Raw genomic sequence first — 16,732 nt, forward strand, 5'->3', positions numbered from 1 at the left:
TTTTTTGCCTCTATAGGAGATGAAATTATTTAATAATTTCCCTTTCCCTATAAGTAAGTATAGATAATGGTTAGTAACATTATTCTCCTTTTTTCTTTGTAAAATTTCTATGGAAAACTATATATAAATTGAGAAGATTTAATAACTCGGTATACTTTTAACTCAGTGATTTTTCATTCAGTGTTTTTTTTTCCTTTTGTGATATTGCCGATCTCCTTTCTTCCTCCTTTTGTTAAATGCCTGAACTCCCATCTCCAGGAAGTTCTCATCCGCGGGGCTCCAGTCAAGTTGATCTGGAGTAAGAATGACACTGGCTGTGGAAAACAGTGAAGATAGAACTGAAAAACAAAGACAGGGTAAATATAGATCTGAGCCAAAGAGAAAAGTTACCATTCTATTCAAGAACAACATGGGGAAAATAGCAAGACAATAGACCAGCGACTCTATATCATGAACATTATATTTAGTCTGCCTAATTTCAAATATTTTGTCATATCCATTTAGATTTTGTACTCTTCCAAAACAGAGACTGATAAGAGGATTTAAAAAGAGATACACTAAAAAGAAAAGGAATTAAAGACTGATAACTGTCCCCAAATTATACACATTGACATGGAACAAATCTACTAGGAGGAAAAGATGCTTTACCTGGCTGATGGCAACCATTATTTTAATTAATAAGAAACTTACTTTTTAAGCATCTATGATGTTTCAGGTACTGTCCTAGATACTGGGTATTAAAACTATAGAGAAATATAAAAATTAGCAATTTCTGCAAAGGAAAGAAAGAAAAGAGAGCAGAAGGGAGAGAAAGAATGAAAAGAAAAAGAATTAGTAAAAAAGAAAATAACAAAGTTGAAAATTTAATCTAACCTTTATTTTATAAATACATAAGTTATATCAAACCTTGTGAATGTCCCAATGGATCATTTTAATTTTTAAATGATGTGGTTCTCAGAATACAAGATAACCTGTTGAAAAATAATTTAAAACACTCTGGTAGGATGTGGTACATAGAAATATTGTATTCAGAAACTTATTATTATTTTTTTTTATCACAAATGTCTTAGTGATGTGAGAGATTCATTGATTCATTTTCACTATAGGTATTTGAGGTGCAGGTTGCTTACTCTTACATGTGCTGAATGCTGCAGGACTCCATGAAACAAATAGTTTGATTACCGGTAAACTGCATCATCATAGATGTTACAAAGAAGTCACACTTTCCTGCTGCTACAGAAGTTGTTCAAATGCATAGATCTTTTTGTTTTCTTAAAGCTTATTCTACTAAATAGACTTAAAATATTTTTCTTTCATATTTTATTTTGGACATGCAGTAAAACATCGTTTTTAATGTATTTGAGAAGAAAGGACATTCTAATGTAGACAAATATAGAGACCACCCTGAGGCTTAGAGTCAGATTTTATATATATATATAGAGTCAGGTTTCATAGATATATGTATAATATTTTTACATATATATGAATTTAAATAATTAGAAGTATATATATATATTAGAGTCAGGTTTCATAGATATATGTATAATATTTTTACATATATATGAATTTAAATAATTAGAAGTATATATATACTTAGAAGCATTATATATATAATTAGAAGTTTTCAAATAATTAGTAGTATGTATATATATACATACTTAGAAGAATGATATATATAATTAGAAGTATATATATATATAATTCTAATAAGAAATATACTAAGTTTATATACTAATAAGTATATATACTTCAGATAATTAGAAGTATATAAATATATACTTCTAATTATTTGAATTCATATATATAAATATATATAAATATATATACATATATATGAATACCTATATATACTTCTAATTATTTGAATTCATATATATGTATATGTATAATATTTTTCAGTTTAATGATAGAAACTTTTATATTCAATGATAGAACCCTTTCAAGAAAAAGGAGTGCACAGAATATAAAACCTTTTATTGGACGAGGTTACAGGCGAAAGTTGATTTCTCACATGCAAACTTTGGTTAATGGCCCTGAGACTCACTCAAGCTACTCTGAAATAAAGAGAGATATTGTAAGATTTTATCAGACCATTGTCAAGTGAAAGGAGCATAAGGAAAGCTGATTATAACCATAAAGGTTATTCCCCAATTTGAAGAGTTCATTGAATGACGTAACCCCTTCTCTGCTTCAACTGCAGCCAGCTAATTGCTTCTTGCTCTATTTTGTACATTGCTTCTTTACCTCATGCATCATGCTCCCTCATTTGATTAGCCTAAAAATGTCTTTCATGGAACATGTTGCAGTATGTATGTATGTGTGTATATGTGTGCAGGCATGTTTATCTAGCTTCTGATTACTTGAATTCTTCAAGTTCTATAATATACATACATATATTTGTTAATAGAGAATATGAAATAGGCTAGTTAAGTTTCTCATATAGTTTGGAGTACCATGCTTGCCATTCTGGAGACTAGACACCCTCGGGTCAGTTACCTCTCTGGGTTTAATTACATCAAACTGGAGTCACATTTTACCAAATGTGGCAACCTATGGGCAAAGAATGTCTAAGAAAAAAACATTATGGAGGGAGATATGCTATTAAGATACAAAACTCACTATGGCAGACCTTACAAATGCGAATTGATTGAGTTCAAGCACTATAGAGGACCAGAAAACTTATTTTTACATTTGGATATAATTTTTAGTATTAATATTTATGACTGTAATTTTGTTAATTATGGAAGACTAAGGAATCCCTAAGAAAATACTGTGGCCTGGGATTAGACTTGCAAAAGGATGCTATTCCCTCCCATCTCCACCTCTTTAAAGGGTTTTATATTTATGAGTAATTGGTAGGCTGCGAACTGAGCCCAAAGCGTCCAGGATAAATTCCACATATTATACAGGATATAAACTCACAGCTTATGAACAAGCTGTGTAAATCAATAACAGGAAGAACTGGTTAAAATGGACAAATGTTGCTCATTATTTTAATTGTGCAAAAATAATCATATTTACGTTGCTGCTGATTATTCAAAAAAAGTGGTAGCTAAAATTAAGAATATCTTGAGGACAAGTTAATCTCTTTTCTAGACTGTCGCAACAAATTATTAACAAATTTCCTGAATAGTCATTTTTCTCTGAAATAGTCTATCTCCCACACTCCTTTGATAGAGATATCTGATGGGCTGAGGATCAGAGAGGAGATCTTGTATTGCCAGTACTTAAATTATCTTTCTCCTTGGTATTTTCAACATACTTATAGTCTTTATAAACATTAAATGATATATTTATGTATCTGGCTCCCTCAATGGATAGGTATTTTTAATTTTTCTTTTTACATACAGAATCTGGCATCGATCAAACATATGGCAAGATGTCAAGGTTTTTATGTATAGCACTAATGGAACGTGTGGGGTAAAGTGATCTCAGACTTTACCTTCAGATATATATTTTTGAGACAGGGTCTCACTCTGTTACCCAGGCTGGAGTGCAGCGGTGTGATCACGGTTCCCTGCAGGCTCAGTCTCTTGGGCTCAGGTGATCCCTCATCTCAACCTTCTGAGTAGCTGCAACTATAGGTGTTTGGCTAATTTTTTAAATGTATTTTTTGTAGAGGAAGTCTTCCTATGTTGCCCAGTCCAGTCTTAAACTACTGGGCTTGAGCAATCTTCCTACCTCAGCCTCCCAAAGTGTTAAGCATTGCAGGTGTAAAACCCCTTGCCTGGCTCTTAATAATTTTTGAAGGAATTAACTCTTATTTGCTGGATGCTCTTTTGATTTGGGCAACCCAGATCACAGTATTCTTCTAAGGCACAGAACTAAATATAGAATTAATGAATCACTTAGCAGAAAATGATCTATGACTTTAACAATTTTCAAAAGAGATGTTTTGTTGAATACTCTCCTGAACTAAGCAACACAGTTCTTAGTGTTCTTTTAAGGCATTAAACCATAATAGAGCCGGGCGTGGTGGCTCAAGCCTGTAATCCCAGCACTTTGGGAGGCCGAGGCGGGTGGATCACGAGGTCGAGAGATCGAGACCATCCTGGTCAACAAGGTGAAACCCCGTCTCTACTAAAAATACAAAAAATTAGCTGGGCATGGTGGTGTGTGCCTGTAATCCCAGCTACTCAGGAGGCTGAGGCAGGAGAATTGCTTGAACCTAGGAGGCGGAGGTTGCGGTGAGCCGAGATCACGCCATTGCACTCCAGCCTGGGTAACAAGAGCGAAACTCCGTCTCCAAAAAAAAAAAAAAAACAAAAAAACACCGTAATAGATATGTTACTCTTATGCCACCAGGCAGTGATTAAACTGGATCTAGTATTTTTGAGGGAGACTATTTATAATTCATGTTGTTCTCAAGAGATTAGCGCAAATACAAAAAATACAGATTAACATAAAAAGTGATAATATTGAAAATAGAACAACAGCTAAATTAATGTAGAAAAGTAAGATGAAATCTAAAGTGAGATTATTCAGCAAATTTATTTTGTAAAGTTTTTTATGTTTATAAATGGTGGACCACAAACTTTCATGAGTACTTTTTAGCTACTACAAAGAATGAGACATGATCAGTTAATTATCATGTCCACAAACCAGTCATAAAAAAGACCTAATATTTCCTGGTACTGAGAATAGAGAGAGAAAGTTTATCTGAATCTATGTACTTTAAATAATGTGCATGTATTAAATGTAGTTGTCCCTAGGGTATGTACAGCAGTATATATGTACTTGGTTCTTGTAGCACCTCTGAATGTAGATCTGTGAAATAACATTTAAGATAAATTTTATGAAAAGCATTCACATTTTACTTGTCTGGGTAAATTGAAAACAAGACCTTAACATTTAGGTAAATTAAGTATCTCTTCTTAATAATCCTCCATAAACATTATTTTTCTCATCTGACCTTTTCAGATCTATTAAGAATAGTTGAATTTCAGTACTATTCCTTGCTAAGTGGAATAGTTATTCATGTTGCCAATTATGGTGGGGCCATACCTTTAAGAGTCAATTATGAACCAGGATTATGATTGGTATTCCCTTAAAAAAGTTGAAAATGATAAGGACTTTAAAAAATCTACCATATTTCAGACAGGAATTGTATGAAGGAGTTCTCATAGACAAGGAGATTTGCCTCAAGAATTTGTTTGAGGTCTTTTTCAGTGCACAGATGAATGTGGGTTACGAGACTCCAAAGTTCTACAGTATAGAATACAGCCTTACTATGTTTGGTCTGGAGACAGTTTAAGACAAATACAAAATAAAAAGCTTGCTTGAATATTAAAGAAAAGTGTTTTGCAAAATACCTTTGGATACTTAACCTTAATAAAAAAAAAGTATTGACATTTTCTCTAAGACAAATTGCCTTTGAAATATACATCCAAGTTACTGAATGAGTTAGTCAGACATAGTTATTTTAGGTCAGTAAAGAAAGAAATAATGGGGAAGTTGGGTATGTTCTAAAAATGACATACTTAGTTTTAGAAAGTGTGACCTATAGAACTGTGAAGCAGTAATTACAAATGTCCAGTTCTCCACTGAGTTCATTCACTCCTAATTTATGACAACAAACCAACTCTCACATAATACATACATTTTCTGTTCTCTGTGAGATGAGGTCATGAATCTAGCTCACTGGTTTTGGTACAAAATCACTGAAGTACCACTGACAACAGTTACATGGATTCAGACTAACTTCCTCGATTTCTCCCCCGAAACTATCATGGTATCCATCAAAAATCACTTTTTCAAACTCTACTTCTGAAAATAATAATAAAGCTCAAATTTTATATACACATCACTGTTTGGGACACACTAAGACCATGCTGTTTTGCTTATGGTCAGAGAATTCAAGGCCCAAATAGGAGATGTCAATTAACATACTACATAATTCCTGAAAGATATCTTCAAATGATGAGACAGTATGACAGTTTCAGTTTCTAAATCCTGCCTTGTTCTTAGTATTCTCTTGAACTTGTAATGGATTAAAAAGGACTGGCCTACTCTAGGTACATGGCTGATAGAGAGGTCTATTTCAGGATACAGGGAAAGTATTTCACTCTATAAAATAAAAGTATCTTATTTTCCAGTATGTCTAAATAGCATCAAATTTGCAAAAGTGGAGAGAGCAAATAAACCAAAATAGCTGAGATTGTACTGCTTAAGGTATATTAGAACTCCTGTGGGGACAAGGCAACTTCTCTAGGAACTTCACTTAAGAGGAATTTCTTTTTCCAAAACATCTTACAAGTGGCCAGAAACAAGATATAGAGCGTGGTGGCCTAATATTATAAATCTCGGAAAGATAGATATAAAAGTATCTCTTGAAATCTGATATTTGGTTAAAAGATTTGAATGTAAGAAAATCCAGATGTCTTGGTTTTTTTCTCAGCTAATCTAACTTGAAGCATTTAAACTTATTCATTTTGGGTGCTGTAGTACTTGAATTTACATTTGGTATTTCTTTTTTCACCTTAGCTATTGCTAAGACAAAAGATCTAATGTCTTGAATATAAGGAGACTGCTATTCTACAATGCAAATCTTATAAAGATAAATGATGAAAAAACTAATAGAAAGTCCTTTACTTTGAGACTTTACCAAAAAATGTTTAGGCAACTAATTTTTATTGAGAGGTATACTTGAGGAAATTTTCTTTAGGTATATTTAAAATTTTTATTATAGAAAATTTCTGACATGCAAAGTGAGCACAATAATAGAATGAGACACTGCATGCCATCACCCAGTTTTAAGTGTATCAACATTCAGCCATTTTTGTTTCATCTATCCCTCTACTGACTCTCCAGTCAATGATAATTATAATAGCTTACAATTGTGACTTTTGAGGGCAAATTTACATACATTGAAATAAACTAATCTTAACTATAAAATCTATGAGACTAAAAATTAAAAGAACCTTATAATTTTTAAATATAAGCAAACAATAATAAATGCATCAGAATTATTCTGATATATTTTGGCTGAAAGGAGGAGGTCATTGCATCTTTTATTTAATGTTGTAAAAACAGAATTGTAGCTAATTTTCAAGTTCAAAAATCTTAATAAATGACTAGTAAAAATGAGATATTTCGTAAGACACATGTTTATAAAACATTCTGCACAAAGTTCTATATCCTGTGTGATTTATTTGCAGTTAAAAAACGGAATTGAGATTTCGTGCTTCTGTTCTTCTTTCTAAATGTTAGAGATTTTCTTATTCTCCAAAATTGCCTAATATACATAAAACATTTTCGTGGTAAAAATCTTAATTAGCTCATTTTCCCCTAATATGTGAACCTAAATGTAAACATATTTTCAAGACCAAGACATAAATATCTATTTTATCTTTTACTAATATGTATTTTATTTCTCTCTGTCTTTAAACTTAATGTGATAGTCATACTTCTGCTGAAATAAGTAAAAATCAGTGAACTATGCCTATGTCTATTAACCAAATATTACATCAAATCCAATATTATTTTAAAAATCCAGTCTTTGCATAAGGCACAAAGATAGAGAATAACTGAAATTATTCACTTTGTTATTAATGTATTTTTAAATATTTTTAAATTAATATATGTTAAAATTAAGTAGCTTATGTATTTTATGTGAAAGGACTTATTTCCTGACAATATCAGTGTTTGATACTGAATGATGAAAATGATAGAAAGCATAACAAAACCGAATACATTTTTCCACCAACTACATTTAAGATCTTGTTATAATTGTATTTTAACCTTAGCCTGTCAGTTTGATTTCTAAACCTTTAAAATTGCCCCCTTCTTATCAGCTATTTCAGACTTGAGAAATTACAAATTAAGTGAAAATGTTATTAAACCTGTTTTCCACAAAGAACAAATACTCCCTTAGTGCACCATTTAATGGTGGATCTAAATCATGCACAGTAAGTTTAAATATCGATAAGTGAATTCACATCTTGTAGAAAGCACTGTTATTCATGCTGAAATAAATTTCTCAGCCAAGTGAAGAGCATGCATCTCAATGTAAATTTCACTGGAAATACATACTTAAGTATTCAAAATATTCAGATGATTGTGCTCCTTTACTTTCCAAAGATGACAACTTTCTCATCCTAAGTATTCTTTAGCAATTTATGTTCACCTCACTTTGTTCATGTTATATTTCAAATGCATTGTAATTTCTTTTAGGCATAACCAGGTAGTTGTAAATTTGCCCTTCCCAACTGTGCTTGTGGCTCAGAAAATTAAGATTATGTTTTAGTAAAACTTAGAGCTAACAGAAAAGAAAGACTACTTTTGTAAGATATATACATTTTTAATGGAGTATGTAAGAGTATCTTGTACCTGATTATAAGCTAAGTAAGTCTGCAATCAAAGAAATAAAATTGCTGTGCCCTACCCTTTTATTGTATTTCTGGATTTAACCCTCCGAATTTATTTTTAAAGTAACTGTGTTTTTATTTGATTGAATTGAAACAGATTAAACATTAAAATCACAAATATTTGCTTGTTAAAAATTGATAAAGATAGGGAGAAGGTGTTTCAATTATCTTGAGTAAATGAAATTTGTTTTATTTTGAAAGATATCACATTTTAAAATTTGTATTTTATTTTCAGATGTAAAATATTTAAAAGAAGAGGATGCAAATCGCAAGACTTTCACTGTCAGTAGCACACTGGACTTCCGAGTGGACCGGAGTGATGATGGAGTGGCAGTAATCTGCAGAGTAGATCATGAATCCCTCAATGCCACCCCTCAGGTAGCCATGCAGGTGCTAGAAATACACTGTAAGTAAACACTACTTCTCCCTCCTTTATCTCAGTGGCTGATCTCTTAATCTACATCTAAAATCATTTCAAAATTACCTGAAGGTATAGTGAAGGTGCAGCAAAATCCACAGCAAAGTGAAGTAAAACTACACTCACTAATATTAATTGGTTTCAAAGGAAAACACCCCTTGTCTGAGATTTATTCTTGACAATAAGGAAAAGTGAAGGAAATGTACCAGTTAAATACTCTTGACTATGTTCCAAATTGTGGCTTGATGTATGTGTGCACCTAAGAGTAGGAGAGAAAACAGTGGCAAAGTGGGCAAAATCACGGAGAACTGGTAATCTGAGAGTGCCTTGATGAACAGTGTTATATTAAAACAACTTTATTCTATGCAAATATGGCTTCTCAGCTATGTTTTTAAAATTAGACTAGTTTTACCCTCTATATGGCTTACAATGTTGTATAAATATAGGGACATATTTATTATGTTTTCTTCATCGTCGTTATTCACAATTAAGAAGAACAAGATTAATTTTGTGTATCTAATAGAACAGGGGCAGTGCTAAATGCTTTGCTGGAATTGTGTCAGTGAGTACTCATTTACTAATAATAGCCTGATGAGTAGCTACTCTCATTAGTCACAAGATACACACAAGGATCCTGAAGATTATGGAGGCTGACTGACACAACTAGCAAACGGCAGACTTGTAATCATGGCAGTTTTAGTACTTAGCAAGGTTTTAGAGACAATTAAAAATACTAATCAAAATGAAAGTGAATGAATTGAAATATGTAAAATGAAATGTAAAAAATTAGAGGATAGGAGATAATATGTTCTGAATTGCAGTATTTGATTGATTTTTCCAGATAATGAAGATTTTGTTTTCTCTTTCTATTTGTGATAAAATTATAGCTTGAGCTTAGAATTTGTGTGTGATGTGCAATTACATTAAATCCTAAAATGCCAAATTCTAAGTACTGTTCCAATATGCTTCATTGCATTTTGTTTTCATTTATTTATTTCAACAATAATTTTTTAGTGACTACTATGTAATAGACATTGTTTTCAGTGCTGGGGTTACAGCAGTGACCAAACAATCACAAACACAAAACAAACTGAGTTTGCCTCCAAGGGTCAAAATACTCACCTCCACTATCACTAACAAACTTCGTTTCTCCTACAGCATCCATTCTAGGAAGAGATGACAAAATAAATAAATAAATACAATGTATCACATGTTACATATTGATAAGTACCATGCAAGGAAAATAAAGCAGAAGAGGGCAGCAAGGAAAGGGAAATGGAGATGAGGGAAAGCTAGTATGTGTATGGGTGTAATGCAGAGGGAAGGGCAAATACAGAGACCCTGAGGTAGGAGCATGTTTATGGTTTTTATTTCTAGAAATAGCAAGGGTGCCAGTGAGACCAGAGTAGAGTGGACTAGGAGAAAAATACACTCTGTTAGGGTAAAAGACTGGGGAATTGTCAGGTGAACTAGAATTTTTTTTTTGGTTACTTTTTATATGGAAGATATAAAGCTGACTATATAATATGCTCATAGATTTTTAATTATTCTTAGTTTAGTAGTTATTGAAAATATTATGTTTAAATGATTTCAATTATATTAGGTTAGTATTAGTAATTTACCTCCTATTCTCCTTGAAGCAAATTCATAAAGAAGCATATTTAGAGCCCAAATGGAGATTACCTCTGAAGTTTGACATTTATTTGTATTTTGGCCTTGGGAAAATTACTGAAAACTGGTCGAACTTTGATTATAAACTAGAGGAGACATTTCTGTGAGGATGTGATGATAAGCTAGAGAATTAATTCCTGTAAGGAGACAACTTAATTCAAGTTCATGGCATTTAATAGACTGAACAAATGTCAATTGCCTTCCTTTCTCTATTTCTTTTTCTTTCATCAATGGGTCTTTCAAAATATGAAAAACTGTGTAACTATTTTTAGAGGATCTGGATCAATAGCATTTTAATTTAAACTCTTTAATATTTGCATACAAAGTAAAACTAAATTTAATATAATAGTTGACTGCTTAGTTAACTATAAATTCCAACATATAATCAAATAAAACAATACAAATAAATCATAAGAACTATTGAAGGCCACTGCCAGTCACAGATCATCAGAAATCTAACAAGAGTCAAGCAAAACTAGATTTATTTAAATTGCTGTGACAATGGAGAAAACACACCAGGATGATGCTCTGAGGGTAGGTAAGAAAGAGTTAGAAGAGACTTGTTGGCCGGGCGCAGTGGCTCACGCCTGTAGTCTCAGCACTTTGGGAGGCCGAGGCGGGTGGATCACGAGGTCAAGAGATCGAGACCATCCTGGTCAACAGGGTGAAACCCCATATCTGCTAAAAATCCAAAAATTAGCTGGACATGATGGTGCGTGCCTGTGGTCCCAGCTACTCGGGAGGCTGGGGCAGGAGAATTGCTTGAACCCGGGAGGCGGAGGTTGCGGTGAGCCGGGATCATGCCATTGCACTCCAGCCTGGGTAACGGGAGTGAAACTCTGTCTCAAAAAAAAAAAAAAAAGAAAAAAAAAGAAAAGACTTGTTATAGTATTTGGGCTTATGCTGGGTATTCTGATAAGGCTATGGATTGTGTGTTCTCAGGATTAGGAGCATGTCAGTGATGGGTGTATGAGTAACTTTAGCTAAAAAATGGGAATATTGTAGATTGGCTATATAAAGATACGATAATTAATTAAGCTATGTTTTGTGATCATTGAGTGTCCTGGTCTCTGTCTTGTTTCACACCTGGTCATGAAATGAACTTGTCTTTGTCTTACTCCACCTCACAATCACAGGCTACCTTTATTTAATTACTCTGTGCACTTTGGAAAATTGTTTGGTGAGAATATTTTAGGCTGTATGTCAGCTGCCAAGGTCAGTCGCCCTACTTTGGAAATCCAAAATGGAAGGATTATACAATTCTTGAGCATTTTAGCTATTAACCATATTTCAGTATGCATGAATAAAAACTTCATGGAGGACGGCAATTGAATTACCTAATTTTTAAAGAAACTTTTACATTAAAAATGTTATACTTTTCATGGCTAGCCAATTAAAAATAGCATCTCATTCTATCATGGTTTAATATGTAAATGGTTAGAAGGCAGAAACCAGATCTATTTAAATTACTTTCCTAGCATCTAGCATACCATCATTCAAGTATGTGAAGTTAATTAAAACTAACTGATGATAACGCTAAACGTTTCTTTAAGCATGCAGAACATTCCCCTGAGATTAAATGAGTAGACCGTAGAAAGGAGACATTGAGCAACAGTCAGCATCAAAATTAGAGCAAATTGAGAAAATTGGTGTCGTCTTCATAAACATCTTAGAATAATGATAACAGCATCTCAATGGGTGTTTCCAGAGACAGTAGATCATGGCTGCACATAGATGCACATGTACAATCTAGATGATATGGAACTTTCCATGAATGAGAAGGGGGAAGTAGAGCTCAGGCTTGGAAAGGAAGAAGATGGGTTAATCTAGGATTTGTGGAGTATAAGTTTAGTATTTCTGCGTTGTTTGACAATATTCTTGTGATGAATAACCTAAAAGACTGACCCAAAGGAAGGAATATTTATCATTTCAGATGCACAGAGATGATATTGTTTTCATTTAAGTCAAAAGTAAATACATATTCCTACAATAATGGAAACAGCTATAACTACATTTGAAACAAAAATCTGGTGATATTGTAGAAAGCTAAGTTTGATGAACAATAAGAAAATTAAAGTTAAACTTACAATGCCAAGAGGCATTACAAAAAAGTATAGTAGGAGGAATTATATTTCTAGGGGTTAAATGTGTTAATTCTGTAACCTTGATATAGCATTTATATGAATTTAGCCTGTAAAATATATCAGAGCAGCACTTTTTAAAATAAAATATTAATCATATATTTAAATACTGCCAGTGTGATGAAAGAGAGTTCTTTTAAAACTGAAACTTAAGAAAATGCAAACCAGACTTTCACAGTTAATCACAAATACCTGCAGTTTTTACCTAATAAGGAAGAGCAAACTTCACAACTGAGCAGTGGGCAAAGCCATTTTTAAAAATTAATCAATGAAAATTCAAGTCCTTTCATTTTTACACAGATTTCTTTGTAAAATAACTTATTACTTGTGAGTTAATTTTCAGAAGAATAAATTGTATGAGTCAGATTTTATTTAATTCTCAGTAGAAATAATGTATCTGCACTCATAGAAAGTACTCTACATAAAACACAGAAAAGAAAATAACAGAATATTCATTATCTATATGTATCATGGACAAAAATTACATTAAAAATAAACACTTAATGAAAATGAAAAGTGCAAGAGACAGAAAAATAAAATTTGTTGGACTATTGTGCTTTGTGCTTTTTCCCTGAAAAAGCATTTTAATACTGTAACCCAGAATTGAAAATACAGAAAAATGAGTTCAAGTTTTAAAAATGTGTATTTAGTGAAGTACATTATATATGTAATTCTTCCAATCATGAAATATTATGCTATCATTAATGCTTGTTTAGTATTTCTTTTAACAGTACAGGGCTTTGTTTATAAAAATGAGTAGCTATTTACACATCAAGGTTATTAATGTTTAAAACAATAAATAGTTAAAATCGCTTATAGAGGAGATCCTGCATGTCCACCCAAACAAATTCAATCTGAACAACAAGGAAAGGAAGAAATGGTTGGCTCAAGGACGGGAGGAAAGAAGAGATGAAAATAAGCTGAATAAAATTGTGTTTAAATGAAATTAATTAGGTTAATAATGAATAAAAGTAAGAAATATATTATGTACATTTAAAATAGCAGAAAAAATGTGTGGATCCATTTGTTACTAAAATTATATCTTTTCAAGGGGTTAAATGGTCAGTTGATGGTCCTGACCTTTACCTTCTTGATTATATCTCTAGTCTAGTTACCATGCAAATGATGAATAAAGTTAATCCGTTTTTCTCTTAACATCTTACATTTTTTAAATGTTTTGAAGTATTTATAAAGAGATTTCTTCCTTGCCTTGCACTCTTTTAAAGATAATTACTTTGTGCCCAGAGAAACTAAATTCTTCACCGTACTTTTTTGCTACTTTTCTGGACCAACAAATATGCTTGATCAGTTCTTCCTTTTGTTCCAAACTAATAAAATCAATTAAAATAAAATTCTGAATATAGTAGAAAATGTTCAATACAGATGGGTTTAAAGTTTTATAATTCAGCTGTTTATATCTTCTTTTTATTTTCAGACTTCGACAGAGATTCCTTATTCTGTGTATTCTTGACCATTGTCCATTTTCATTTACAAAAAATGATAAAATTCCCATCTGTGCAATCTACCCTATACAAAGTTGTACATTTCTCTAGCCCAGTTTAGTTTATTTTAAATTGCCCCGTGTTAGTTATATTCACTTTACTTTCACTACTGTTCTATGTATTATACATTAACTGTTTCAGGCTATATTGGCTTATTAGATAGGAAGGTGAATGTTCCAAGGAGCATTCAAAAGAAAATACCTCACTCATCTGGCATCTCATTTGTGAAATGCTAATTAAGTAATTATCTTGTCTACCACAAATTATATATAGTACAAGGGCATAACATATAAAAGGAAACAGGAAAGGTGAAATGAAAACTATATTTGGGTTACATTTTTTAGAACTAAATTGTTCTTTTGACTAACAAATGCCACATTTATGCCTGGAAATGCCTTAGAAGAATTTTAATTGAACCTAAGATATTTCAAAAAGCTAATGAAATGGTATATATGGTAGCATCATAAGGGTATCTGTGCTGTTTAATAAGTGATGCATTTCATTATGTCAATAAAGATAGCCTGGTGTGTAACCACTATTTGATATTCTAACAAATTTTAATTTATTTCAGAGAAGATACATTTATGTATAATATTGCCAACAGTATTTATTACTGGCGTATTTTGCTCATGAGGCAAACTTTTTATTCTTTTATAAAGAATAAGAATATTTTACCCAGCCCTGTATATGTCAAATATTAAAAGTAATTGAATCACCAGGTATTTTAAGTCTTCTAAAGGCAAGGTTTCAAAATGTTGTTATTGTGCTGTTTTTATGTTGTTACTAGTATATAAAATTTGTGTGTGTGTTATTAAAACTCATTGAGGAGGGTGTTATATTTGTGAATGGAAATTCAAATTAAGATATATATATGTATATTTAACATAGCATACTCTCAAATGATTTTTCCTAATTAAGCTTATAATCAAGTATAAAAACTTTTGGAAGTTTTAAAATTATTTTAAAAACGTAAATTAATTCCATAAACAGGCAGTAAAATATAACACCATAATTATAGAATGTATGTATAGTACAGATGCCAGTGAATCTTTTAAATCATTTTTCAGTTGGCCTAATAGATAATAAAAACTGGACAAAAAATGAGACATAAATGACTGTGACAAGTAAAAATGACATACACATCATGTTAATACCTACTATTTTAAATTTTCAATTTAATAACTCACTGTCTATTTTTAAAAGATAGTTACAGTATCTTTTATTTTTTTGTTAAAAATAAAAGTATTTTTTATTGTTAAAAATGACTAGATATTTAATGCACAATATTTTGGAATTTTTGTAATTCTACTTTCTGATTAAACCATAAACACAGACATACAAACACACACACACACACACACACACACACACACACACACACACACACAATTTAAATGAGAAAAAGGTATAGTTTAGAAAATGGCTCTAACAAATCAATGTATTAGACTTCACTGGATTGGTTCTTGATATATTAGGAAAGATTGTCATTGCTTTTTACAATCTGGGTCTAATAATCTGGTGTTTTTTAAATGATATACTTTATTTTTAAGGGCAGTTTTGGTTTTACCAAATAGTTGAGCAGAAAGTACAGAGTTCCCGTATACACCCTCTCCCCACTCACCTTACAGTTTCCCCTATTATTGACATCTTTCATTGTTGTGGTACATTTGTTACAACTGATGAACTAATATTGATGGATTATTGTTAAGGAAAGTCCATCCTTTACGTTAGGGTTCACTCTGCATTTTATAGTTCTATGGGTTTTGACCTGTGTATAATGTAATGTGTCTACTGTATAATGTAATGTGTTACATCATACAATTTCATTCCACAGCCCCAAAAAAATCTCTTGTGCTTCACCACTTTATCTCACTTTACTTCTCCCGCAAGACCTGGTAACCAGTGATCTTTTTCCTGACTGTAGTTTTGCCTTTTCTAGAATGGTATATAATCAGAATTATGCATGATGTAATATCTTTGGACTGGCCTCTTTCACTTAGCAATATGCCGTTAAGGTTTCAACTCATCTTTTCATGGCTTCATAACTCGTTTCTTTTTATTGCTCAAATATTCAATTGTATGGTTGTACTAGAATTTATCTGTTCACCTGTTGAACAATATCTTGGTTTCTTCCAAGTTCTGGTAATCTTGAATACAACTACTAGAAATATCATGCATAGGTTTTTGTGCAGACTCATTTGGATAAGTACAAATATCTTGATTGTACAATTGTATGGCAAGACCATATTTAGCTTTTGAAAGTAAAAACTAACTTTCAAAGTGGCTGAACCATTTTGCATTACCATCAGCAATAAAGGAGTTTCTGTTGCTCCATTCTGGCCAGTGTTTAGTGAGTTAGTATTTTGAATTTTAGTCTCTCTAATAGGTGTGTAGTAATATATCATTGTTATTTTAATTTATAATTTCTAATGATATATGATATTACTTTTATATATGTTTATTTTATTGCTGTATGTCTTTGGAATATTTAAAGATATTCCTTGAAAAGGTTTAGATCTTTTGCTAATTTTTAAATTATTTGTTTTCTTATTGATACATTTTTAAACTTATTTGTGTATTTCGGATACCTGTCCTTTATTGGATACATCTTTCATACATTTTAATAGTATGTGG

The 16,732-nt window shown here is 31.8% G+C and overlaps 1 protein-coding gene across 5 annotated transcripts in view; it reads left to right on the forward strand.

Annotated features, from left to right (window-relative positions):
* CADM2 (cell adhesion molecule 2) overlaps positions 1-16,732 on the forward strand; it is a 1,054,563-nt gene that overhangs the window by 907,728 nt on the left and 130,103 nt on the right. For all 5 annotated transcript variants that reach the window (XM_074389151.1, XM_003928313.4, XM_003928312.4 and 2 more), the window contains one exon: positions 8,602-8,772. In XM_074389151.1, the coding sequence (XP_074245252.1) occupies positions 8,602-8,772 (171 nt within the window). The remainder of the gene's footprint in view (positions 1-8,601; positions 8,773-16,732) is intronic.

The sequence above is a fragment of the Saimiri boliviensis genome, chromosome 18, assembly GCF_048565385.1.
Source record: "Saimiri boliviensis isolate mSaiBol1 chromosome 18, mSaiBol1.pri, whole genome shotgun sequence".
Taxonomy (NCBI): Eukaryota; Metazoa; Chordata; class Mammalia; order Primates; family Cebidae; genus Saimiri; species Saimiri boliviensis.